The sequence below is a fragment of the Xenia sp. Carnegie-2017 genome, unplaced genomic scaffold (genome assembly GCF_021976095.1).
Source record: "Xenia sp. Carnegie-2017 unplaced genomic scaffold, XeniaSp_v1 HiC_scaffold_20, whole genome shotgun sequence".
In the NCBI taxonomy this organism is placed as follows: Eukaryota; Metazoa; Cnidaria; class Anthozoa; order Malacalcyonacea; family Xeniidae; genus Xenia; species Xenia sp. Carnegie-2017.
In genome coordinates this window covers 9661957-9689805 of record NW_025813483.1, presented here as the reverse complement: position 1 = coordinate 9689805, position 27849 = coordinate 9661957, and the positions used below count along the sequence as shown (strand labels likewise).

Genomic DNA, 27849 nt, shown 5'->3' with positions numbered 1-27849 from the left:
CTGCACCTCATAAATTAGTTGGGCGTGATTGCTGTAACAAATACGCGACGATCGAACAAATAATACAAGCATCGGAATTGTCTAATATAATCTGCGAAACTATTAAGACATTCTAATTACAATAAATTGCGAAAATATTTATTAGTAAAATCAAATGTTTGTGAGGTACCTTGAGACGAGTCTTGGATTGTTTCGCTTTTGTCAAGGTACACGATTATCTACACAAAAAGACAAATTTCCTGTTTAATGCTACGAGCTAGGTCATTTTACGTAGAGTAACAGTTCTTTCGAGTCACGAAGTAGTCAGAGATTTCACCATTCACGGGTGAGATCGATCGCGGGCAACCTAATAAAAGATATTGCAAGTAACCTGAACGCGGGCTAGTGCTTGCATACTACAGTATTTGGTGTCAATTTTGACCATCAATCTACGAAATTGCGATTCTCTTTACAGCAGAGAAGTTCGTATCATTAAATATTTATTAAAATATATATCATTGTAGGAATCGTTTGTCACGGAAACCTTTCTTGTCATTTGTTTCGAAATGCAGGAAGACTTTCGCTGTATTTAAAAAGCGTATTTCTCTCTTGCGAGCAATTCTCAATTTTGCAAATCCAATACAATGTAATTTCCTTTTCATCATATACACGTCTAGACATTAGAACACTAAAGTTATTGCAAATTAACTATTTCTCTTGTAAAGCTTGTTGATATATATAATAACCTTGTTAATACTATAACCTTGTTAATATAATAACCTCGTTAATATAATTACGTTGCCTGCCCGCAAGCAAGTAGGTATGGTCGAGCTAAGTAAGTATTTTGGTGTTCACTCAATAAAACAATAAGATTTCCGAAGAAATGTATCCAACGATATGAAATGAACATAGCACGACCGAATTTGCAGGCGACTACGTCACTGCATACATGCGCACTGAGTCGAGAGCACATATGGCAGAAAATCTTTCTTGGAAATAAAATATTCTTATGTTGCCGTGACGCTAACACACTATTGTACCAACAGTAACCAAGAACCTGTTCTCTCGTCTCCCATAAATATGACACCCACGTGATCATCAACCAATCATTTAACGTAACTACTGCCAGCTAATTAAGCTAATTTCTACAACTGTAAAGACCGTAGCCGTAACGGGGCGATGTGACAAATAGGTTTCGCTCAATTCGAGAGTGGATAGCGTGAACCAACTGGTTGTTATGTGTAACAATACGTTTTTAAATGTTAAAAAAAAGTTATTGCTCATTTCAAATTAGCGCCGTAAGTAGAAAAAAAGAAAAAAGCTCTTGGTAGAAAATCGTATGTTACCTTCATTTGTGTCTGGATTTTTTTTGGTCCTTCTTACCATTCTTTCGCTTCTTGACTTCGGGACTAGAACTTCGAGAGGTCATCGGACTTTCCTCTGATCTTTCACGTTCTTTCTCTTTCCTATTTCTTTCATTCATTTTGCGTTTTTTCGACTTCTTCTTCGGCGTCCTGACGCTCACGTCGGAGCTTTCGCTCTCTAAAGAAAGAAAGATGCATGACACGTTTCAAATGCACCATTCCCTCGACTAAATATCGAGAGAAATAGCCAACATTTCCAACATACCGCGGAGTAAAAGATACATGGCAAAAGCATTTCCTTACCCCTAACATTTTCTACTTCACTAGTTGAAGACTTCCTTTCAGAAGAACTAGGACTTTCTTTTCGATGCTTTCTCTTTTTGCTTCTCTTTTTATACTCCTTTCGAATTTCCGCTTCCTCGTCACTTGCTATAGACATGCTACGATTACGACGTTTCGTGGATGTGCGTCGTTGCTCTTCGCTGGGGCGTCGTTGCTCCTCGCTGGGGCTTTGTTCATCGCGTTTGCCCTTTCTTACTTTTCCCTTGTCTTTCTTCGAAGATCTCGTTGCGTTTTTGGACTTGTCACGTGGCTTATCCGATCTTTCGCGACTACGCGCGCTTCTTCCACTTTTTGAAAAGGAGTTATCAATTTCTGGCTCTTCGTCTTCGCTGAATTTCCCCTTGCTCATACTTTCTTCCGATTCGTCACGACGTTTTGGCAATCGTTTGGCTTTAGTTGAAGACTCTATCTTGACGGGACTCTGATAGTCACTACTTTCTGACCTTTCTCGAGTTTTTTTGGTCTTCTTGCGTTTGCTAGACGAACGCGGCTGCACGGGAACAGGCGACGCTTCTCGACTGTCAGATGATGCTGCCCTTTTAAAAAAAGATTTTTTCGTTTTAGAATTTAATCGGTATTGTTCTTCTTCGCTTTCATAACGTTGCTTATACTTTGGATCGTAAGACGAATCACGACTTTCGACCGACAATTCACGACGATCAGTTGGACTGTTTCGAGTAACGGGTGAAGATTCCCTACTGTCAACATCTTTTTTCCGTGACTTCTGTTTTTTCTTGGTCTTCTTTTTGTCTTCTTTAGAACGCTCGGGAGACAGCTCGTGTTTCCTCTGAGGTTTACGAGCAGATCTTCTCTCGTTTGATGATTCTCGACTAGAAGGTGATTCATCACGAACATCTGGCGTCCGAGCACGACTTTTAACCGACTTGTGCTTTTTATTAGACTTCTCTTTCTCCTGCGCAGGCGTAGGTTCAGGACTTTTTGACGAAATTCGTCGACTAGATCTATGTTTCTTTTTAGAAGACTTTGCCTCATCCTGCGATAACACTTCAACTGATTGCTCACGTGTTGTTTCCGATCGCTCACGAATTATTTTCGATCCTTCCACAGCTTCTACAGATTGCTCATACGATTTAGAAACCTTTTCTCCACTATCCTCACTTTGCTTCTTGTGAGATGTTTTGCTCCTGCTCTTTCTTTCACTAGGTAGCGAGTCATCCCGATCATCAGGCGACATGTCTCGATCCCCGGCAGTTTTGTGCCGGTGTTTTTTGCCACGTAACGATTTCTCCGTCCTCTCTATAGATTCGTCGCGGTCATACATCGATTTTTCCAGATCGCGTTCAGACCTTTCAGCACTGTTGCGAGATTTGTCCCTTTTTTCCTTCTTATAAGCTTTTCCGTCGCTCTCATACGAGGGCTCCCGACTCTGGACAGACTTTTTCCGACGAGATGACCTTTCACGACTGTTGCGGGTATCACGCTTTGACTTTTTATGTTTCCTAGATTTTTTCCCTTTCGCTTTCTCATCGAAAGATTCGCTAATATTTCCGGCATCCTTTTCTCCTCCCTTACCATTATGGCCACCCGTGACGCTATTGACTTCTTGGGTAGATGATTCGGAACCAGAGCCACCGTCATACTGCACAAGTCCTACACAAGAACAAAAACTTCATATAAGCATAGGTACACAAATTTAAGGGACACATACCTCTCCCCCTTAAAGTCAACAATTTCCAATGCTTTCAGAGCGGCGTTGGGACTTTGGTGTCCAATCCTCTAGCAAAAACGTCGCGCATGGCAATTGTGATGAGCGACAGCGCAAACTAGTTCGCAGTTACCATGCGGGAAACACAAATGAACAATGAAATGAGCTAAAATATTTGGATGACGGTGTACATGCGTGTGCACTTGTGAACGCAACATCTTTTAATAATGAGAACAATCAACGCTCCTCACCTTTGTTCCCGCTCTCTTTTGTACGTGAGCCATACGATGAAGATAATCTTGAAGCTGAAAAACCAACAAAGACGACCGTTAGCGATAAACGCGTGCACACAATGACCAAACGAAACTGGTACTTACTTAACGTGAAGAATTTTTTTGTCAAAACTAAAATCGTTCGTTTAGAGAAAAACGGTTTCATCTCAAAAAAAATCACTGAACTACGCAAAACGTAAAACGGTACCTACTTAAGCAGAAATTTGCAACGAGATAGGGAAACACTTAGGTTCGAAATTTCGCGTAATGCAATCGGCAAGAACGAACCATAGCTCCGCGCAGAAAATCAAAGTGGCGACTATACCTTTCCTAGCGGCTATAGTCTCGCGTGCTACCGCTTTTATCTCTTCATTCGTTACCGTTAATAAGACATCCGTCAACATTTTTCGTACCTTCATAAGCTGAAATTGTAAAAGAATGAAGAGTTAAAATGATTAGTGAAAGAGTATCGGAAGATCCCACAAATGTGAGCTTGACAGGCCCGCGACACCCTTGCAATGAAGTACATGCACTTTTTCAAGAATTTGCTAGCATGAAAAGTAGAACAGACATTTCGCTCGAAAAACTTAATAATTCCATTTGATGACTTTAATGTGGGGGACGGGGGAGGGAGGTTAAAAATTGTAGTTATACGTTAATACTTCTGTATCAGTAAAGCCCAATCAAATCTATAAATTGTACCAAGGTCTTTATCTTCTAGCATTAAAAAGGATTAAGAGAGCACGGTTGACATTGATTAAAACGAGTATGTATCACAGTAATGACACATCAACAAATAGCGTTAGTGGCGTCGCTAGGTTGTTGTGACAAGGCGGGAGGAAGTGGGAATGCTGTAGGGAACTGGCGCGAGACCTCCTAATAGAGATCGTATGCATGCCTTCTTGAAAAGCAAACTATTTTTACAAGAGTAACTTCCGCTGCTACGTAACTTTATTTGTCAACAATTCAAGTCAATCCTATCTTCAAAGACGCCTTTCAGACATTGACGTTGCTTATTAACTTTGATATATAGCTACCTGTTCGCAGGATGCAACTAGCTATATTGCTGTTTGAAATCATAACATTCCCCTCCCATTTTAAATATATAAAATTGACTCTTCGGGAAGAGGGGGCCAGGTTTCGCCTAGTTTTTCCATGGGAAAGCCGCTGGGTTAGTACTGGTCGTAGAGACAATATCTCGCTGCCATGTCCTAAGAAATGACGTCAAAGTGGAGCAATTGCCTACCGATATTATGGCAATACGCAATAACGCGAGAAAGGCTAAATTGTCAACATTCTCGCTAGCGCCACTCGGTGCAAAAATATAAGACAATGGGGAATAATTTGGACTCTCGCAATAGCAGTTGGTGTCCGATTAACGAACAATCTTCTACATTTAATTTTCGAGACATTATGAACGATAAGTTGAACCTTTTCCTTTTGTTTGTCCTCTTTTGACTTCCAATTATCCTCGTCTCCGGACTTCGCATCGTCGGCTTTCTTCTTTCCGGTCTTTTTCTTCTTCTCGTCGTCACTGTCCGAATGGGGTGCGAACCTAGACTTTCGCTGGAGTAAAGTATCGGTATTAGTCTAATAGTCTGCAGTTTTCCACAACATAGTAATAAAGTTTATTTGTTGAGATATGCAAAACCGACTGCTTGAAAGTAGAACTTAGAAAATGACGATGGATAAACAAAGCATTCACACGACTTAATTAAGTGGTAAAGTTGGATAGGGTAGGATAGTGTCAAGCAATACAGAGCTTCGTACACATTGTAAAATAAAAATATGAAACACGTGCTGTCGGTTGATGTGTTCGCATAAACCACTGTAAATACATGCATGTAAGTGGTATCCACTCTTTCACTGTCGGGAGAATTTGCAAATCACTGAAATCAATCATCAAGAAATATTGCGGGTGTGTTATATCTGGTTTTATCGTAATAGATATCAAACAAAGAGCTGGTTTCCTTTGTAATCACAACTGATTTTATGTCCCAGTAAATACGAATATCATAAATATTGTAAGCATGAATGTACTTACTTACATGTTTGTAAATGTAGATTGTCCAGGTTGGTATAGTCCTGAGAAGGACTGTTTTTGTTGTTGTTGACTGACGTCATAAAAAAAAAGTCATTTTTTTGACTCTGAAGATGACTACCGCTAAGGTTGTCGAAACGTCAGTCAACAAAACAAAAACAGTCCTTCTCAGGACTATAACAACCTGGACAATCTACATTTACAAACATGTAATGATACTCCCGGGTTCAAACCATTTACTTTAATGTACTTACTTCATAGTGATGTGATCATAAAAATCAATATAACATCCGTTTAAGCATTATGAAGTAATGAAACACAATAGCAATTAGAGCAGTCAATTGACTGTGGTAATGTGGACTTCTCTTCATAGCACACAAAAATGTAAAGTTACTCCTATAAAACTACTTATCCGATCGGTTACTAATGATAGAGACCATAAAACATTGCGGAAAGTTGGTGGATGATTCTGGGTGTTCTTGTATACCCAAAGAAAATACTGACCGGTAAGGTTGATTGAACAGACCCAGCCATAACACACCAAAGCCAATAATTATTGAATGGACAAACCTTTTTAATTTTAAAGAAAGGTTTCTTTTCTTCCACTTCATCTTTTAAAACATCATCGAGCTTCTCGAACTTGTCTTCGTCTTCAACTTTAACTTCGGAAGGAATCTCATCCTGTTGTTTAGCCAATTCCTTCTGCTTTTCTTTTTCCCGCTTTTCCAGTGCTTCTCTAATCCACTGGGGAATTGCTTTTCGCTTCACTGGATCTAGAAGAGGAAATAAATTGCTATCTAATGGAAACTTGCGTGCTTCAAAGAGATGTATTTGATAGGAGGCGTTTATTAAATCATTAGCAGAATTCACAATGAAGGAATGCTTAAATATAGACGAAGCACAGCAAAACTTGCAGGCTGGCCTTCCCAACTGCATCACCCATTTATTCTTACAATCAAAAGAAGATATAATAAACCAACCTGTTTCAGTTTGTACAACATGACTTGGCAAACTGCTCACAGATATCTCTGTTTGTAGCAATGGCTTTGGTTGTTGTTGCTGGTGATAATCTGCTTCTCTACCCTGTTCATATTGGTTGTAATGACCATGGCCTTCGTTATAGGTGAATTGTTGATAAATGTTTGGGTCACTATGATATGGCACCTGAGGAATGACACCTTGGTTCTGATCGAAGCCTGGATACTGTCCAAGCTGATTGCTAGGGAAACTTTGCGCAGCATAGGTTGGATGTGGTTGATGGTATCCGCTTGCAAATTGAGAGTTGTTATGGTACGATGCAGGATGCTGCTGCATGTGAAACTCTCCAAGATGCGTATTGCTATAGTGAGCAGGTTGAATATTTGAAAGAGTAGGATTATCAGGAGGAAGAGGAGGTAATTCTGATGAAAGGTCAGGTGGGGGAGCATCACTTGGGGGTTGGATGCATTCATCTGCAATGCCAATGTCATCTTCTTCCATTGGTGCAACTTCTACGTTATCTAATGTAGGTGTTTCCTTTTGTGATTCAGTTGTAGAACTCTCACCTGGGGGACAGACAACACTACTTCCTGGCGGTGCTGGTTCACCATGATACAACTCTCCAGGAGGAAGAGGCACATCTGACACATGACCATTACTAGAGGGATCAGTTTGTGGCTGACCAGGAGGTTGTGGTTCTGATGGTAGACCAGGGGGGTCTGGTTCTGATTGAAGACCAGGTGGTTCAGGTTCAGGGGGCTGACCTGTTTGGCCCATGTTATCTGGTGGGAGAGGTGGGGCATTTTCTGGAGGTAGAGCTGGATATGCTGGAGTAGCTGATTGAGGCTCGGTTTGTTGCTGCTGTTGATATTGTTGGGCATAGTGTTGTTCCACATGACGCTGCTGAGCCCATAGTGCTGCTCGAGCTGCCCAACTTTCAGCAGAGCCCACTGAGAAATAACAAAACATATAATAGTACATTGCAAACAAAGAGATCATATTATGTGCAATTACAAAATCATCTTAAATTCAATTCTCTCATAGTTCTTATTATCTCAGTGGAAGAGACAAGTTCCTCTTAGATTTCATCTGAGCTCACATATTCCAAGGTAAAGTGCAAAGAAACACTATTTCATAACCAAATCTGTTTACAGACATTATTCCAGCTATTTAACTAGCAATGTCAAATTCGCAATGGTTATTTGGAAAATTTGTCATAAAAAGAATCATTGACTTACTCTGCTGTTGCTGGGGCATGCCATACATATAGTTGGGTGGCCACCATTGGTGAGAGTGCCCTGTACCCCACATCTTTCAGATTATGACGACCTTAAAAAAAAGATTACAATCATTCAGAATGAGAAGTGACTCTAACCAGCCATTTTAGAATTAGTTAAAGCACATCACTAACAAACTAGTTTTCAGTAAAGGACATCCTAACAGAAACAAATTATTCTTGGATATTTTTCTATATAAAGTGAAAGCTCGGCGCGATACTGAAACCTAAATTACCTTGGCCCGCCATCTTTATTAAAACGTTTAAATATGTCGATATTGACGCTAAATCGCGAGGAATTATTGAAAATGTACATTTTACGTGCACAATACTAACCTCAGAAAGGTAGGCTTAATCTAAACACTAAAAATCAGTAAAAACGTAAAATTTCCAACAATATTTCAAGCGCGGACCACATTGACGGCCATACCATGCTAGCTTGGCATTGAGTGTGCGCGACACTGATCTCGCGCAAACACTGGACTTGAAGTACCGTAGTAAATGATCCTTATAGACACCTCCTATCGCTTCTCTCCATAACCACCCTCTCTAATAGTAATTGACACACCGCCAAATCCAATGATACCAGTACATTTAGCCATATATACGAAAAATCATACATACGCTTCTCTCTATGAACGCCGCGCACTGTCCTACAACTGCTAGAATTTATTAAACACCCCGGGCGTTTATTACATCATTTACGGTACAAATATATTCAAAACCGTACGCATGTTTACTTCATTGTTGTAATAGAAATACGGGCTGTTTCATAATTGAAATTGCACTTAACATTGAGTAAAATGTGAATAATCCAGCATAGCATTTTAAAAAAAATTTACAGCATCTTATATACGTTGGTCATTCGCACAATAACGATTATTTTCACCCATGAATGAACGGCAGCGATTGGATAGTTTTTATTTTGAAACGATCTGTCATTGGAGGAGCAGTGAAAACGATAGTTCACTGCTTTTTATACAGCTGAATTTCCAGTCTCACTAAGAGTTCTCCAGTCGTTACTTCGTGTAACAGCAAACGTTTCTGCCACGGACCGTTACCTTCTTTCATCAAGCTGTCGACGCGAATTTCAGTTCTTCCAAGAAAATCTGGAGGAAATTTGAAGAGGAAATATTCAAAAATTCACTAATTTGGATTGTCTTTGGCACTGACCTGTATATCAATTACCTGGAATGTTTAATTGTTACATTTTATTATAGCAGAGTACAATTGCACAGTATATGACATAAAAATCTGCGACTGTCATCTACGTACTAAATAAGGCAAACTTTTTCACTTCTTCTATACCTAAAAACGTGGATTGAAGGTTTTCCCTACGATTTCCGAAATAAGAACCTTGTTTTTCGTACTACTCCGTGCCCTTGCTTATTCCAGGTAATCGTATAAAGATCAGTGAGGGTTGACCTTGCTAATAGGTGTTACAGCAGACATACAAAAGTTCACCTAACAATGAGATGGCGCCATAAATTTACGCATTGTTTTTTTTTCGTGATGGTTTAGAAAGAACACAAGAGACAGTGGTCGATCCAGCGTTATGAAAAATAAATCACAACAGCTCATTTTTCGATGCACTTACACCGATTCGATTTGGTTCTTTGGAAGTTACATAACCAATAGCATTGTTGTGAAGGTATTTTGAATTTGAAATTAAGCTGTTGCAAATTATATTACCATATGCTGGATCCGCTACTGCTGGTGAACAGATAAATTCACACGCTTGAAAATACTTGCGACAAACGTAGCGAATGATCATGCAGTTTAATACAGAGATGAGCCCTGGTGTAACCGGCGCTTCGTCAGAAAGCTTTTTTTTTCATGGAATAGAAAGAAAGAATAGCTAACAAGTGGATTTAATATACTTATGAAAATAACCGAAAAGTATTACCGTTTGGTGAATACATGTCTTGATCAAACACGGATATGCACAAGACATCTTGTTTCAAATCTCGAAGAATAAATTGCATCTGAAAATGACAAAGGTTGACGACATGGAAAAGACATACGAGAAGGGACGTGTTTAAGCAAAACAAAAGCGGCATCAATACTACTTCCGAGAGATAAATAAGTATCTCAAATTCTCAGGCATTCCACACACACACACACACACACATGCTCAATCCACTTTCGAAGATAATCATCGGACAAAGTGAGCACAATAGTTTCCTAACTATTACACAAAACCAATGGCAAAGCCAGTAGCAAGATTTGGTCCAGGTATGTAAATCTCAGATCAATAACTATCATTGTTAATTTCATCGGAGGTCTATTATTTTTGCACTAAGTGAACACAGAAAACCTAGGATAGTGGGACTGGAAAAACCTGTTGGCATAACCTAACACCTTAAATACCTATAAGCAAAACTGTAGGGTAAGATAAATCCTTACAGAAGAATTCCATTTTGGATTTAGAGTATTTGTGATGACTTTCGTCTTGTGCTCTTGACTGCCAAGACTCACTTCACAATACGGATCGCTTAAGCCTGGTAAAGAAACATGTCCCAACACATGAAAGTTAGATGTATTAGCAAGCATTACGTATATATAGATGATAATGGCAGATGAGAACAACTCGACACAAAAATACTACAACTCAACACAACGAACACATGCTAAAATGTTGGAAATTTATTTTCGACCAAACGAAAGCGAAAGTCCACCAAACGAAAAAGCCATTGATCAACAATAAATAACTAACATATTTCCGTAATTACGTTGCAAATAATCTTACTGACCGTTGGGGTCCGAGGCTTTAAGATCGGATCCTTCTATGATGTAAACAATCAGCTTTCCAATGTTGTCTTTCCGAAAAGATCTCGCTAAAATGATAAATGCAGGTGATTCATGAAAATTGTTTTGCAAATTGTAGAGTAAGAGAGATGATAAATCCTCATCAGCTGAAATATATAAATGTGTTGAAACTAAAACTAATAAGACGACTGTACGCCAAACAATTTAAGAATCAAATCAAGTCCCAGTACGACGCGACGAAAACTAAGTTTTCCAATAATAACCTTTTCCGGTGAGAGATTGTACTCGGGAAAATGCGCTCGAGAAACACGTTTATCTCAGTGGCATGCAATTACGATAACATTACATCTCACTCAAGCTACTTTTCGACAAACATTTTTGCTTGAGTTGTTTCACGTTGAGTAACATAAACCGTTCGAGATGGACAGCAAACAGAAGACGGAATGCAAATGATTGATTGAAATGTAATCCTGTCAACCGCTTGCAAAAGCTCAAACAAGTTACATAACGCAGTTCTATTCTTTTAAGCATACCTCTGTATGCTCTCTGACGTCGAATTCCTTCCGTCTCTATGTAGTGCTCAGAAGCCTGCTTCAATTTTCGCACCCACGTTATTCTATGCAAAAGAAACAAAAATTCTATTCTTATAAAAGTAAAAAATGCCAGACAGTACACGGTGTACGGAATGATACATGAACAACATACCTTTCATTCTTCGTCTCGGCTCGTAATAAATACATTTTGTCTATGTGTGAAACTTGAAATAAAGTCTCTTCACCTAAAAGAGAGTGAAACACGATGAAATTAAAAAAAAACGGATCCCATGCATTAAAAGGCGATAACATTGAGTCAAAAAGTCTCGTAGCTTGTATTGGTAAAAAATTTGCTCAGTCCACTTGCAGAAAGGTCATTTCACAAGAGAAGACAAAAATTGCCAAGTGAGCTTGCTTGAAGAGCTGATTGCTTATAGTCGTGTAATTTGAAGGTGAGGGTGTTAATAAAAGTAGATTTTCGTTCAGTGCAGAGTGCTCAAGATCGAGTTTTCATGATTTCTTTCATTAGAAATAAAAACATTCGGATCTCCCACACGCAATCAGAAAATCAGTGTTGCACTCCAAATAGGAATTCAAAATTAGTTCACTTCCAAGCATTCACCACAAATGCCCAAAAAACCCATAGTCGTTCAATCAGAAAAATTTTATAGTAACACTTACTGTGTTGATCGGGGACTTTCACCGTAATCTCATTCAGTCGTATTGGCTACAGGAAAAAAATATACTACAGTCAAGCGAGAGGCAAGGTGTTAATGGTTCAAAAAGAAACAAATAAACTTTTCCCTAATTATGAAGTTGCTCTGACACGCTTTAACGTGCACACATTGAACGCCCACTGGAAAATTTAGGGGTGACTGGGGGATGGGTGTGTATTCGATGATGTCGGAGCGATCTTTACATCATTGTTTAATCGTATTTCACTTTTGTTTGAACTGTAAACATTCTGGTTCCACATTAAAACGGTCGCATATAACCAGCTCGCTTCTCATTGCTCCTTTTAATGTTCACTCACAATGAAAAAATAGATTTCTAAAGAAATGAATGATGTTCTGAACCAACACAACTGGACTTAAACATGCAAGCTGGTCATGCCACTGCATTGAAGTGCGACACTTCACACCGCATACCACAAATTTAGCGCTTTTATTAAAGTTTCAGACTCATTACTAATTCTTTAGAACTCTACTGTTTCCGCAGTGAGCTTCAAAGATATTCACAGCAGGACTAAATAAATGGGCCGCTCACACTACGGGCCTCATATGCACGCCAAGTACGATACACGAATAAAAAAATCCAAAAGAAATGTGTCTGCATTGAGTATTTGTACAAAGTTGCATCACATTCGAAGGATACAATCGATGATGGACGAAATTCTACACATGAATGCATTTTTCTGTAGCACTGAGTACTGAAGAAACATCCGGTCACGGTAATTCAAATGTTTCTAGCGTGATCAGTGCAATAAACATACGAATAAAATAGTAGGTGTAAAAACTACAGAACTGTATAACACCAGGATGGCTGCCTACATATAAACGTAAGCCTGCATATGAAACCTAGCCGTAAAAATATTGCTTTGTGAGATTAATACCACATATAATGTAGCCTTCACATTAACAAAAGATAGCCTGTTGTTGTAAGCTCACTTAGAGTGTTTATGACACCAAATTTTAACTTGTTTTTTGATTGAATTGTAAAGGCAAGTTAAAATGAGTTCATGAGTTCTTTAAAAGAATTTTGGATGTAAAAATTGATGATCTTTTAAGTGTCATTAAGCTCTGTGATGTCATAACGATGTCATTTGCATAAAGAAAAAGTGGAATATCTCATGAACAAAGTACAATAATTCAATTCTACTAAAGAGGTCATCAAGTCATTCTACATGCTCTTTTCAATGCAATTAAACAAAAATGTGATAAACACTTTAAATGGTCTGTCTAACTACAAGAAATAGTGCTGCGTGCGCATGGAGTCGCGGGCACATACCGGTTGATATAAAACGTATTGTTTCTCGGAATCTTTACCAATCTTCTTAGCCAATGAGCTGTTCTCACGAGTTAACAAGAGGAAATCGTTACATAAGAACGCTTGTAGCTCTTTGCCGCTTTTATGCTGTAAATAAACAACCCGCACACATGTAAATTTGTATTTTGACACTTCGTATACATATGTAAATAAACACCCCGCACACATGTAAATTTAGTTATTTGACACTTCGTATACATATAATATAAAACAAATTCCGAAGAAACAAGACATCTTGAGATTGCAAAATATGAATCAAAACAAGACGAGAAGTAAACTGTAAATTTTCGACTTTATTTCAAAGTCATCCTCAGACAGATGAGGATGATCATTCTGTCTGAGGATGACTTTGAAATAAAGTCGAATGAGGATGATCATTCTGTCTGAGGATGACTTTGAAATAAAGTCGAAAATTTACAGTTTACTTCGTATCTTGTTTTGATTCGATTTTCTTCTCAAGAACATCTGGTTTAAATTTGTTTACAATCACTTCTTTAAATTGTCGGCTGACACAGTGTTTCGTGCAACATTGCAGATGCAATACAGTCCATCCGACATATAAATTTAGTCATTTGACACTGTACACATATGTAAATAAACCCCCCGTCACACAGTAAATTAGTCATTTGACACTTCGTATACATATGTAAATAAACACCTCGCACACATGTAAATTTAGTTATTTGACACTTCGTATACATACGTAAATAAACACCCCGCACACATGTAAATTTAGTTATTTGACACTACGTATACATATGTAAATAAACACCCCGCACACATGTAAATTTAGTTATTTGACACTTCGTATACATATGTACATAAACACCCCGCACTCAATATCACAAACCACTTTCACGCACTTCAATACGGTCGTATTGAATTCGATTCATTTCACACGATTCGATATGGCCGTTTGGTAGGGTAACATTACATATCACATCAACACAATTTAGGCAAGTGATTTAACTACACCGAAAGCTAACTAAACTTAATTGCATTTCAAAAAAATTGATCGTGAACACGGGCCAAAACATGGAAAAAATCTCCATTGTTAATATCGTTTACTTGGCAGTGTACACTGATCTCATAATAAATCAGTGGCAGTGAAGAGTATCTAAAACAATCACCAAACGACATGTGTACGAACTTTCGACAAAATTTGCCAAGTGAAGGGTTAAAGTTGTTAACTTCAGTAAGAGAAACATGGCTTCAAAAGATCGATCTCGTGCCTGATCGTAGTCATTCATCAAGATGAATTAGTAGGTTCAAAACTAGGAGCAACAGTAAAAAATTAGTGGCAGAAAAGATTATTTCCAAAAAAATGGTGTATTTTAAAAATTGCGCTTCAATTTTTGACCTTTAAAACCGTGTGTTTTGGAAAGTGATATCGACTTGTACCGCCAATGTTTCACGTGTGTTGGTAATAACACAAAATACATATGACTCTCTATATATATTCTCCATTGATTCACCCCACTCAGACAGAGTAAAAAGCTACAGCCACCCCCCTGGATACAGTGAAAATACGATACCAAACGCACTCGAATCCAAATTGTTTCACATCTTAACAATGAAAGAGATAGACTTGTGCATCGCTATTTAAGAATAAATGTACTGATACCAAACAATCACAATCCAGTATCGTTTTCCTACTATATTATTATTTATCACTTAAAAATGTTATTCCCAAAATGAGTCTGCGCCGGTGAGCTCGTGTGCATTTCTCACCTTAAACAAAGTTCCATCGTAGACAAATTTTCGTTGGCCAAGACAGTTCGTTTGTGAATTAAATACTAGACGCTGAACGAGAATTAATATTAATCGTGCTATTTTCATGTTCAAGGTAGTTAATAACCTTTTTATGCACACTTTTCACTACTGTTTTAACAGTAACTATCATAACTATAATACACGATCAAAGCGAAATATCCGCAAATCATTCGCACACAGAAGATGGGGGCACTGGATAACAATAAATTTTGCAGCGGACGTTTGGAATGCCTTACCCCTTTCCATAAGAGATGTGCCCACCTTAAGCCAATTTAAGCGTGGTATCAAAAAAGCACTATTTTAATTAGTTTCGTTTTTAGCATGTTAATTTTCAAATGATGTAGTTTTATGTTCATATTTTTCGATTTGTATTCTTTTTATTTTTATTTTTAAGTAGTTATATTATATTTAGTTACTTTTAGAGGACCTCTCTGTAAACCACTTTTTAGTGATGTTGGCATTCTCAATAAAGATTCAATTAAAATGATTAATGCTTCAATGATAGATAATGAGTTGCAAAATTAGGATGGCAAAATTATCAAACTTTTATTTTCGACAAAGAAATTTCGTAATCTTGAAACAATATTTTAATTCAGTGATTGCTCATTTGGAATCTTATATTTTTTGCTCTCTAAAGGTTTTATGAAAGTCTAAAAAAATTGCTATCCAATGGACAACGCTATCCAGGCTTCGTGCAACCGGTCCCAGGGATGTGCCGGATCCGTTTAACGGCAGAAAATGATACCCATTTCGAGGCTGGGGGTTGAAAGCAATGTGATATTGCTATAAAGATATGCTAGCTAAAATATTATCTGTCTATATAGCTTAAGATATTTGCTTTCTTGGGACGACCCAAGAGTAAAGCTCTGAACATACTTTATTTACGTCATACGTTCAGAGCCTTACCAGCAAATAAGCCTGGATAAAGAACAAAGAATACCTCGTCAAGACCCTCCGTATTAATATGTGTTTGCATGAATTCTAATCTATCCGTGTCTTCTTGCGACCTGACGCCTTCATTAATCTAAAGAAGAACGATGTAGATAACAATGAAAAATACTTAGAAAGAAGAATCGAGACAAGTGTCCTCGTTAGGAATAATTTGATGCATTGATGTTATAACACAAGTTCTTGCATGCACGAGTCCTAAAATTGAGTTCAAAAAAGCATTTGCAATGACCAGGTTTTCAGATGTACATTAACATGAGGGTTGGTGAGGAAAAATTGTTCATGTCATTATCGGGTGTGATCTGGAGTTCAAACTTGAGTTTTTACATACTCAAGTCTGGCGTCTTCAACTGGAGTGATTTAATGTTGAAACTTGAGTCTTTATATAGTTCAGTGTAGTGTCTTCATCGGGAATGATCGGACGTAACAACTTGAATTTTTTGTATGCTTTAGTCTAGTGTGTTCATTATGAATGATCGAATGCTGAAACTTTAGTTCTTATATACTTCAGTCTAGTGTCGAAATCAGGAGTGATCTGACGTAGAAATTTGAGTTCAAACGTATCTAGTCTAATGTCTACATCATAAGTGACCTGAAATTGAATTTTATCTTAAACATCTAAGAATGCCGGTCGTACAATTCATGATACCTGTCTACACAGATCTTCGGCTTTTTCCAGAGCATCTTCTAAATCGCTTCTATCCGAGTGTTTTTCAGGGGTGTCCTCGAGAATCTATCAAGAAAAGCAAGTGTTTTATAATGAAAAATTGCACACGAAAAAAGTAACAAAAAAAAACACATGTTAAAATCAAATACCTTTCGTATAAGCAACGGATACTTTGTTACTCTTTGCAGAGGCTTGAGGAGATAGCTACTCAGAGGTAGACCACGTGCACGAGGTGTCTGACTACATTGCTTAAAAATACATATATGCAAGTCATTTAACCTTAAAAACTGGACGTGAAAGAATCGTCATCGTCACCAAAAGCAGACTTGTTGTGATACAGTTGGTTATGTTACAACATCGATCGGACATGGTTATGGGGTGCTCTAGTTTGGATAAGAATTCGGTGGCTACTTTTTGGTCGAATTCTATTACCTTTTCATTAGTAAGAGTCGCGCTCCATTAAACTCTGCACGATAAATTCATTGCTTTGCTAAATTCATTGGTATATTAGTATTTTCTAGAAATCGACACCGCTCCTGCGCTCTATCGAAGTGCACAACCCTCTGCACTTCCCCGATAAATTCATCAGTGGACAAGGCAAACATCCCAGAAAATCGCCTTTGCTCAACCAATGGCAAAACTTCTCACATATTTTGATTGGAGCTAAGAAAAGGGCAGTAAAGTTAGGGCGACGGTTGACGCAAAGTAAACAAGAAAGGTTGCAACGAAACGACAGAGACGAATTCGTAATCTATAGAATTTTCACTACAAACAACAAGAATCAAGTACCTTTTCAAGATTTTTGAACTCCGGTACGTTCTCGATTTTATTTTGCAGCAGTCTACACGCTTTCAGTTGGCAGCTACAAAATCTGATGTAAGGTGTAAGACGAGGGAGCTGAAATTAGAATGAAAAAATCATCAGCTCCGGAGTCTGAGGTAAGGAGTGAGACGAGAGAGCTGAAAGAATAGTAGGATAGGAAGTCAACAACAGTGACTGCACACGATTGGCTGGTTAATGTCAACAGTTGTTGACTGCACACGATTGGCTGGTTAATGTTACATTTGAGTTGTTGACTGCACACGATTGGCTGGTTAATGTTACATTTGAGTTGTTGACTGCACACGATTGGCTGGTTAAGGTTACATTTGAGTCATGACAAGTAGATGGTTCTTTAAAGTAATAAACAACTATCATTTCAATATGTAATACAATGTTACTTCTCAGCTGAATCCCATTCACTCATTCAACACCTGTCAGTTAACTACCATTTGAACATTCTCTGTTCAGTCTCATTCTACGCTTTATAATCGTCATTGATAGGCTTTCGACCATTTCGTATAGTACTCTATTGGGGGCTATCATTCGAAAATGTTATGGTCACTTTTTATATCTTATTCTATAGTTTATAGACCTCTGGAGACAAACATTTGAACATTCTAAAGACTCTTATTCTAAACTTAACAGTCCTCTATTTATTCTTAGTTGTCAATTGACTCTAGTTCGGGCATTCTGTAGCATCCCCTGTTGACAAACTAAAAATCAAAATCAGGGCTTAGAATTAATAAATTCCATCTCGTACCTGCTCACAAAGAACATCTCCAATGGTATAAATTAAACCCTCGTTGTTCAGTTTCTTTCGAACAAGAAAAGCCCTACAATAAAGCAATGACATTCAAGACGTACTCAACAAGCGAGATGCAAGCGATTTTTAATGTTAAGCAACTGATTGGTCAAGGTTCAGGTTTATGTAGACCATTGAACTAAAATACATGGAACGCTCCCTGAAGCAAATAATTGAAGCCAAATCTTACCCCAGACACGCGTGTGTAGTGTTTCGAGATTCTCTCGCGGAGTAAAAATTGATTGACTACACACGCGTGCCCGTATGGGGTAAAATCTCGCGTGTCTAGGGTAAAATCACGGCTTAAAAATTTTTAGGGTTTTGTATTACAGGTAGCGTTCCATGTATTATAGTTCAATGATTTCGTAGACTTGTCCTAATTCAGTGTTTGTAGCACTCACTTCTAGCTTAAATAACGTGAAAAACACCAAAATTAATCTTAAACCTAAAATTAAAAAGAACACCGAAATCAATTGGTAATCTTTCTGCAACTCATACGACCGAAACAGAGAAGAAATGAGGCAAAACAAAAAAATTTTAAAATGCTATGAAATTTATCTCATGGTAAAGTCAAAACATTTTGATGTGCTTTTTTATGCCGTTGACGCAAACATCGGATTTGACCAATCAGAGCGATCTTTCAATCTTCCTTAAAGAGTCATACTTGAGCAATTTTGTACTGCAGAAAATCAGCTCCCTCCAGTTGACGAAAATCGTATTAATTTCGTTGTCGTCCAGAAGTTTAGATACGGCGATTGGATTGTAAAAAACCTGGAGTCAGAAATAAAAGCTTGGGAATCGTAAAAAAGTGGATGCACATTGCACCAAAGCAGTTAAAAATGACTTAGCATGACTATTGCGTAAAAAGGGCAGCCAGTAACTTGGCTTTTCTGAACAATAATGACACTCAACTGGATATCTGCAAACAGGGGCAGATTGCACGAAGCCTGGATAGCGTTATCCCCATTGGACAGCAATTTTTTGAAACTTTATAAAACCTTTTAAAAATAAAAAAACTAGGAGATTCGAACTGAGCAATCGCTGAAATAAAATATTGTTTCGAAGATACGAAATTTCTTTGTCGTAAGAAAAACATGAACACCTTTTTCAAGGATAACACAATGGATAACGCTATCCAGGCTTCGTGCAACCGGCCCCAGTGATCTAATCAAATTTAGTAGAATCATATTAGTAACGTAATGCAAATGCTTTCATTTGATTGGCTACTCTACTCGCTATCCAACTTTCCATAGATAGCAGGTATCGCAAAAAGTTGGCTGCCGACCATACCGACTCGCGTTTTACTCAGGTTTCTGAATATAAACTTGATCGTTTACTCCAAATCAAAAGGCAATTGTAGAAAAGACTAAAGTTGCTATTAAATACGAAATTAAGATATTTAAAGGCATAATAAACAAAATTTCAATTAAAGTAACGAAACGCGCATTGGGCAAGAGTCGCTTGCTTTTATAAACAATGTCGACCACAACAAATACACAAAACAACAAATTTGGAAATCCATCGCAACCCTTTTTTCATGTATACTAATATGACTCTACTAAAACAACTGGACTATTCGTTCTCGATTTCCATGAGATAGTCGATTCGGGGGTTTCATCTCATAGCAGTCTCGAGCACGTAATGTAATTGTTAAATACACCAGCAAGTCGCGCGGAGAAACTGTCCTACTGTTTATTCCCTATGCTCTGACTAGGACATACCTCCAACGTCAAACTCATATCGTCAACGTAAATTTGTTCGCTGTTGATGAGCTCGTAAATGCAATTCTGAACAACAAATAAGTAACTAAGTAAATGGTTTAAGCCCGGGAGTATCGTTACATGTTTGTAAATGTAGACCGTCCAGGTTGGTATAGTCTTGAGAAGGACTGTTTTATTGTTGTTGACGGACGTTTCGACAACCTTAGCGGTAGTCCTTCTCAGAACTATACCCACCTGGACGATCTACATCTACAAACATGTAAAATAAATAATTGCAACGGATTAAGGAGAGCAAGAAATATTGCAATACGCATCAATAAAACGCAAAAAATATTTTCACCTGTCTGCTGCGTTCCATTGACGTCATGGAGTCCAATAATTGACGATCCCAATTTCCAGTCCCTGAGATGCACAGCATGTAAGGAAGTACATTAGGATTTACAAGGAATGACGTTAAAATTACTGTGCAATTACACTTACTAAAGAACGACACTAACGTTTACAAAGGAATTACATTAACGTATAAGGATTAAGAATGTGGTATTGAGAAAGTTTTGAGGATTCCGCAAGTGCAAAGTCATTCAAATCTCCAAGTCAAGATAACTAGCCAAAGAAATTACGAAAGCGCGATAATGCTTGCTTGATCTTCAAACATAAACTACACTGTGCTAAAGCAAACAGCTTTTATCAGTTCAAATAATTTTCTGCTTCGTGTAGTTTCCCGTATTTGAAAACACGTTCTCTGAGGATTTTACATCAGATTACACAAATGTATCCAAAAATTACGATTTGTGTTTATGAAAAGGCGAAAAAAGCACACTGTTCTATTTCATCGCAAAAGTACCCCTAACTTAACTCGAAGCTGTGAAATCCATTGATGCATCAAAAAATAATACTTTTATACACTAGAAAACATGTACAGTCACGAAACTCTAAGGAGGAAGACTTGCATTGTCCTTATATGCATGATCAGTGTGAGTCAAATCAAACTCAAGGAAAATTGTCTATCCATATTAGTAGGTATTTACCATGGCGAATAATTATATTTTAATGTCAAGTTTAGTTTCCATATTGAACTAATTAATGTTTCACATAGCAACAAAGACCTTAGTCTGTGCCTCAGTTCAATTTTCATACTACGATATCGATGGTAAATTCACCAATATCAACGGGTCGGACAACATGATTTAAATGTAAATAAATCCAATATAATATGTTTAGGTTCATAAAAGATTGATGTTGCTAAAAGTAGACGTTTAAAGATACACACAAATAGTTGAAATAATTATTCCAACATGAAACAAAGATTGTTTTTGTGAAAGATAAAATCAACAACTTAACTTACGTATAACAATTAGCATAATTTATGCTGAATCTCGGGTTAAATATTTCATAACAATTTATTGTTTATATTTAGCAACACAAAATAGGTATAGATCAATTTCCTGAGCTGAAATGCTTTGGGCCGATCACTGCACATTAAATATCAAGCGTTGTGATTCATTTGCTTAATCAAAGTACAAAAGACTGAAGAATTGCAATGACATATGTAACAAATCTTATATATTAGTAAAAATATACAAATTGTAAATATATTGCTTGCTTCATTAGTGCATTATAATCAAGGTAATAAACTAGACGGAATATGAACTTTCAATGAGAAATCTTACATTCCGCAAGCGGACACGTGGTCAGTTTTCAGAGTCCGAGATTTTAGGACCGATTTGGACGCACAGCTAAAACTCAACTTGCAAAAAAATAATTACGATGCTAACTAAAATTTCCTACTTATCGTTCATTGTTAAGGTTGAAATAAGCTAAAAATAAAACTAAGAATATCTTAAAAATGGCATGTGCGATACGCATGCGCTGTTTTATGACGGGATTTCCGATACAAAAGAACAAGACGGAACGTCCCGGTATTAACAAGAATTCCCAATTTTACTCCTTCAAACGAAAGTGATAAACCGTGAAGGAACAGAAAACTAGAATATCTTACTAAAGAATTTCAACGAAGTTGGTTTCATTTGAAAAGGACAATCATTTTGAGATAGTACCGGCTGTCTCGCCATAAGGCAGCACATGCTGAGAGATATGAACAGAATTGCTAAGTATTTGCAAACACAGTGAAAAGTATTTAGCAGATCCTTGTTGGCCCAAAGCATTTCTTGGTCCTAAATGAAATCCAAATAAAAATACAAAAATTGATTGAGGTGAATTACACAAGAATACATCAATCAATACCAATTCTCATAAAATGTTGATCGATTTCCTCAGCCTTAAAAGATATTCGCCGATTATTTGAGAATTCACCTAACATGGGCTGTGGATAAAAACGGGCCTTGACCGCAGGCCATGCATAATTAACAGTAAGGAGGTGATTTTATATTTAGCTGGGTTTAGGGTTCATACAGGTCTCATAAGCTAAAGACACTCTCTCTCCCCCCCCCTCAAACATATTTTGAATGACCTAAATTCAACTTGACGGAGAGAAGCTGCTTAGCATACGACAATTTTCCAAGACGATCGATCAGAACGGAATTTCGATCAAAAGGTAATTTTGAATTACATCCAAATTGCCATCAAATTTAGTTTTGACCCTAAGAAACGGACCTATCTTTGAATGACCGGCCTATACATACTACGCAGAGACCTAACTAAACGTCAATTAGTTTTGACCCTAAGCAACGGACCTATCTTTGAATGACCGGCCTATACATACTACGCAGAGACCTAACTAAACGTCAATTAGTTTTGACCCTAAGTAACGGACCCATCTTTCAATGACCGGCCTGTACATACTACGCGGAGACCTAACTAAACGTCAATTAGTTTTTCCTACGCAACTACCGAAGAACGCCACGATTCGCTAAAAATCAAAACTTAATGAACATGTTACTTCCTAACAACTTAAAGTCCGGTTGAAAGTGTATAATGCCGCTAATTAATCTTCAATTTCTTGGTGAAGGCTGGTAATACTGCCACCAACAACGTGTACGCAGTCAGAACGCAAGGCAACATCAATAACATATCAACTTACATTGAGTCGTCTTTGGTAGATCGGTCAGCGGTTGAACGTAGTTATTGGGGAACACGCCGACTTTTCCGTTCAACTCTCCTTGCCACCAGTCGCCCTTGCGGCTTCGCACGGTTATTACACTACCCTTGTAGAATGTCAGCTCATCGGAATTTTGAGCAGTGTACGAGAACATCGCTAATACTTGATCTAATATTTCTGAAATGAAGCAAGCAAGAAAAACGTCAAACGAAAAGGAAAAGCAGCAAACCACCACATACATAAATTAACATAAACATAAAAGAAACATAAATCAACATAAATCAATGGCAAAGCAAGCTCCGTTTCTTTCTACAAGCAATGTTAATATTTCGATGTTCAATGACAGTAAGATAGATATTCGGTTTTATAATATCAATTCGCAGCCATAAGCTGAATTACACGATTTGAAAAATGAACTTTTACAGCTATTTAAAATTTTTGAAGTACACATCAAAACAGTAATAACAAGAACTTCGTCAAAATTGATGTGGGATGTCCCTAAATTTAACGGTAGCTACATTTGCAATCGGTTATGGAGTTTGTGAAACTGTAAACTGCAAAAACAATAAATTTTGAAAGACGTCAATGGTGACGATCTGAAATTTACGGCATGACCAAAAATCGCGAGCTGGCTACGCCACTGATCTTATTACAAAAATACATGTAAGCGATAACGAGAAAATAATATGTCCACCAAGATTGAATTCAACTGACCTTCTGGTTTATGTTTCCGCGGCACAGCATACAACTAAACGAAATTAAAAAATCTTTCAAACAAACAGAAACTGAAAAAAACGTGGGACGTTGGAAAGAGAAACTGAACACCGCAAATTAGAATAGCTTTACATATGGCTGCAATGGCAATATCATAACATAATTTATGAAAGATGGTAAAGGGATTGCCTTCAGTTGACAAGCATAGCTTTACACATGGCTGCAGTGGCAATATCAGATGGCCAATATGTTTTGTATTTAATGTAATCCAGGGTTTGTACAATATTGGGAGTAATGAAATTTAAGCACTTTTCAAGGTCTTTCAAGGAAATATTTTAAAAAATTTAAAGACGAGTACGACTGACAATCGCGTGCACAATAATACCAAAGAACTTTTTCTATTGAAACTACAATTTAGAAAGAATACTGTGTTTTCCAGTGAAGTAAAAGCCGCCATGTCACTAAGGAAATAGATGCGCTAACCAACATGCTTACAAACAATTTGACCGAAATAAAACAATTCAAAAACTTTCAAGGCCATTTTATAAATTTAAGGACTTTCAACGTCTTCAATTATACAGTCAGAACTGACATTGAAAGACATTCAAGTATATAAAAAACTTGTCGGTCATGGAGAAGTGTTTGATATTTTCTATTATGGCATAAGGAATAGAGAAATATCTAGCAATCATTCCAAAAAATGCTTATTATAATCTGTGATCAACCATATAAAAAGGGGTATCGCGTATTTTGATTAGTCCTAAAGAATTATGTTCTCATTTTGGAATAGTTATCCAAAAGGAAGAGAGAGAGGTTTTCTGTAAAAATATACATCATGAGATAAAGTGATCCTTCGATGCAAACATACCGATTCCTCTAGTGAAGTGGTTGAATCATTGTTCGCTGATGCTGCGTTCGAACCAGAACTAAGAAGTTTTACACAATTGCCTGGAAACAAACCCGACTGTCGTTTTTTGCCGCGGGCCTGAAGCAAAGTAATGAAGTACTTATTTACTACGAGTTCGAAGCACACAGTTATGAAAATTTAATACTTCAGATCGTATTGAGGGCTCCTTTTAAAGTTCAAGCACTTTTACTGACACACGTAACTTAGTTTATGTTTCTCATAATCTCGTTCTAAGTTCATAACTACCTACAGCGACACACGTAACTTAGTTTATGTTTCTCATAATCTCGTTCGTAACTACCTACAGCGACACACGTAACTTAGTTTATGTTTCTCATAATCTCGTTCTAAGTTCATAACTACCTACAGCGACACACGTAACTTAGTTTATGTTTCTCATAATCTCGTTCTAAGTTCATAACTACCTACAGCGACACACGTAACTTAGTTTATGTTTCTCATAATCTCGTTCTAAGTTCATAACTATCGACAGGGACACATGTTATCTTAGTTTATATTTTACCATAGCATATCTTTTGTTTAGTAATCATAACCCTCACTGACACACGCTATCTCGATCTACATTTTAGTGAGGATACAAACTGTCCTTCAATGCTTTTTATTTACATCTACGCATACTGAAATACGCCATCTTCATTTCTACTATATATAGCAAGTTAGCTTGCTCGTATACGCAGACGTGAAAAGTCAATACTACGGGCAAATGGACAATACCTGAAGCTGTCCCTCCCACCATCCGTTATCATTCTTAGCTTTCACGGCAATATACTGTCCGGGAACTAACGACAGCTGATCAGGTGCAGTTGCCGTGTAAGCTGTTATCACAGTCGCAATTTCTAACATAAAACAGAAATGAAAGAATTACGACTAAAGCATAGATAGAAAAGACAGTATAGGATAAGCAAAAACTTGTATTTCAATGCGCACGAAGTCCGGATACAAAGCTACGTAACCATTCGATGACATTTTTTTAAAAATAAAGTTTTATTTAACTGACCGTCCAACGTAAATTGCAGATTTTCGACCTTAATTATATTTTTGAAACATTTGTAAAAATCAACGTCCAACGCCCTGTAGAAATCTATTGTTTTTACAGCGATTGAACACAGCAGTGTTTACATATCACGACCAAACTAACAGTGGCTAAGCTAGTCCACTGAAGACGACCAACATCCCCCCTCGACAGACCACAATATAAAATGCAAAAAAAGCTCCCTACCTGGACGCTTCGTTGACGATGTCTGCGCCTGCAATACACAAATAGTAATAATTAAGCCAACACTATCCTCAGTCAATGGTCATTGTACGATGTGTGGATGTTTCATATACCTCGACTTCCTTCATTTTCACGTAGTTCGCAGGAAATATCCCTTTCTGCCCCTTCAACGACCCTTCCCACCAATCACCTTCATTTTTTGTGATGCTTATCACATCGCCTTCCTGGAAGCTCAGATCACCCGCTTGGCCTTTGTAGGAGTACAAAGCAACACACTCTATAAAAGAAAACATTGTACTTTCCAGTACATCTCAAAGTGAATTCGATCAAAAAGTAAGACAGGTTGTATTGGTTTTGGATGTATTTCTTAGCGCGTTTATTTGCTACGAGGAAAAATCACAACGAAAAAGCGGACACTCGAAACTCGTCGTGAGCTGATCAAAAGAGCTAACGATCAAAGCGTGTTCAGGTAGCCATTCCTTTCCATATATTTCCGCGCACACCCCATTCACACGAAGCTAGGAATTTGTTTCAATATATTCAAAGTGTGGGATTGTAAAAACAATTAAAAATGACTAAATAACTTTTTCTGCGTGGAACTGTTTTATCTTATTTATTTTTGGAGATATATAAGTTTTCTTGAATATGCCCAGGAACAAAAAGACTAATAAAAAACCTACCAGATACGACGTCGGCTGGACGAGTTTCGGGCACTTCCGTAAAAGCGGAAGCACCGGTAGAAGGAATTTGCACGGAAGCTTTCTCAGGGGGAACATCACTTGTGCTGCCTCTAAATAAAATGACGAGAAAATATAAACGTGTAAAGGTGTAACACTATACAAAGCACCTTAAGAAACAAAGAAAATATATAAGTTAACAGATAATCAGCGAGTCGAGTTGAATTTAACAATACGCTGTTAGAGCTTTAGTCGCTGGCGAAATGGAAGTCCACAATTGGCATTTAATGATCTTTTGGCATTATGAGATCAGATGTGGTGCTGGTACGCTTATCCGAATAAATGGTACGATATGAACTAACGCCGACTTGGGGTCAATGATTGTAGTTTCACGTGGCCATGTTGTTCCACGAAAGCAGTTTAAGATTATGACATACATATAACTTTTGACCGACGACGAAAACGTAGACAAAACCTTTAGTGTCTGGATTACAGCCAGCGACTAACTATTACTATTGCCCATATTGGGGAGACGACATCGTATACTTACTCTCCACGCCTTTGTCCACGAAGAAGTTTGGCATATGATTTTGGAAACCAGCCCGTCTATACAAGAAAGAAATGAGTCAAGTAACACAGTTAATCGCAATCGTGTATACTTCGACTGATAGGTTTCTGTTAGGTCAGCGGTTGACAACAGGACCGGTGCGACCAGACTTAATAGTTTTTATCAACAGATCCGCTCTGGCGAGCTTAGACCGCTCCACCGGATGAAATACTTGCAACATTTAGAACACAGGGAAGCATTCTGCAGCGATCGACGCGTTTTTGATGATAAATTATTCATGTATGGTCACACTGTTGACAACAGCGGTCGACAACAGGACAAATATTTGATTTGTACAAGAAAAACGATGTAAAAAATGTCACACCGAGGGACACAAACGCACAGGTAACGCTCAATGAAAAAAATATTCAAAATTTTCATCGTTATTATGATGAAATAAGTTAAAAAAAGATGAAGATGAGCATGATCAACGAACCTTTCCATTGACTTCACCGAGCCACATCATGTCTCTTTGTTCTTTTAATATTATCATATCATTCTTGTTAAAACTAAGTTCGTTATCATTCTTCGCTTGATATTGATACAAAGCCACCGCTTGCAGACCGCTGGGAAATACTGTTGAAACCTGAAATGATTCATGAATGACGTAGTCGTCATGAAACTATCATAGTTCCATTCTCAAAAAAAAG

General features: G+C 37.7%; 2 protein-coding genes across 4 annotated transcripts in view; both read right to left on the bottom strand.

The window, feature by feature from the left end:
• Nucleotides 1-71: 71 nt before the first annotated feature.
• LOC124441077 (arginine/serine-rich protein PNISR-like) lies at nucleotides 72-8359 on the bottom strand. 3 transcript variants are annotated; one of them, XM_046991508.1, is made up of 11 exons: nucleotides 8255-8353; nucleotides 7881-7971; nucleotides 6645-7592; nucleotides 6235-6437; nucleotides 5055-5189; nucleotides 3949-4045; nucleotides 3603-3656; nucleotides 2297-3296; nucleotides 1647-2221; nucleotides 1326-1521; nucleotides 72-218 (listed from the first exon to the last, which is right to left on the bottom strand). In XM_046991508.1, exons 2-10 carry the CDS (start codon nucleotides 7951-7953, stop codon nucleotides 1328-1330), a joined length of 3279 nt encoding a protein of 1092 aa, XP_046847464.1. In that variant the 5' UTR covers nucleotides 7954-7971; nucleotides 8255-8353; the 3' UTR covers nucleotides 72-218; nucleotides 1326-1327. The 3 variants fall into 3 exon arrangements, with proteins under 3 accessions (XP_046847464.1, XP_046847462.1, XP_046847463.1); XM_046991506.1 differs by having other exon boundaries at nucleotides 1647-3296; nucleotides 8255-8359; XM_046991507.1 differs by having other exon boundaries at nucleotides 1363-1521; nucleotides 1647-3296.
• Nucleotides 8360-8653: 294 nt separating this feature from the next.
• LOC124442604 (intersectin-1-like) overlaps nucleotides 8654-27849 on the bottom strand; it is a 32812-nt gene continuing 13616 nt past the window's right edge. The window contains exons 19-44 of the mRNA XM_046993094.1: nucleotides 27636-27785; nucleotides 27143-27198; nucleotides 26596-26705; nucleotides 26029-26192; nucleotides 25919-25946; nucleotides 25414-25535; nucleotides 24640-24756; nucleotides 23772-23805; nucleotides 23040-23234; nucleotides 20340-20401; nucleotides 20000-20065; nucleotides 18943-19049; nucleotides 18237-18309; nucleotides 17444-17551; nucleotides 16804-16902; nucleotides 16637-16720; nucleotides 15980-16063; nucleotides 14998-15069; nucleotides 13228-13353; nucleotides 11902-11947; nucleotides 11393-11465; nucleotides 11221-11303; nucleotides 10672-10755; nucleotides 10325-10419; nucleotides 9825-9903; nucleotides 8654-9027 (exon numbers count right to left, since the gene is read on the bottom strand). Of these exons, the coding sequence (XP_046849050.1) occupies nucleotides 8885-9027; nucleotides 9825-9903; nucleotides 10325-10419; nucleotides 10672-10755; nucleotides 11221-11303; nucleotides 11393-11465; nucleotides 11902-11947; nucleotides 13228-13353; nucleotides 14998-15069; nucleotides 15980-16063; nucleotides 16637-16720; nucleotides 16804-16902; nucleotides 17444-17551; nucleotides 18237-18309; nucleotides 18943-19049; nucleotides 20000-20065; nucleotides 20340-20401; nucleotides 23040-23234; nucleotides 23772-23805; nucleotides 24640-24756; nucleotides 25414-25535; nucleotides 25919-25946; nucleotides 26029-26192; nucleotides 26596-26705; nucleotides 27143-27198; nucleotides 27636-27785 (2460 nt within the window). The 3' untranslated portion in view covers nucleotides 8654-8884. The remainder of the gene's footprint in view (nucleotides 9028-9824; nucleotides 9904-10324; nucleotides 10420-10671; nucleotides 10756-11220; nucleotides 11304-11392; nucleotides 11466-11901; nucleotides 11948-13227; nucleotides 13354-14997; nucleotides 15070-15979; nucleotides 16064-16636; nucleotides 16721-16803; nucleotides 16903-17443; nucleotides 17552-18236; nucleotides 18310-18942; nucleotides 19050-19999; nucleotides 20066-20339; nucleotides 20402-23039; nucleotides 23235-23771; nucleotides 23806-24639; nucleotides 24757-25413; nucleotides 25536-25918; nucleotides 25947-26028; nucleotides 26193-26595; nucleotides 26706-27142; nucleotides 27199-27635; nucleotides 27786-27849) is intronic.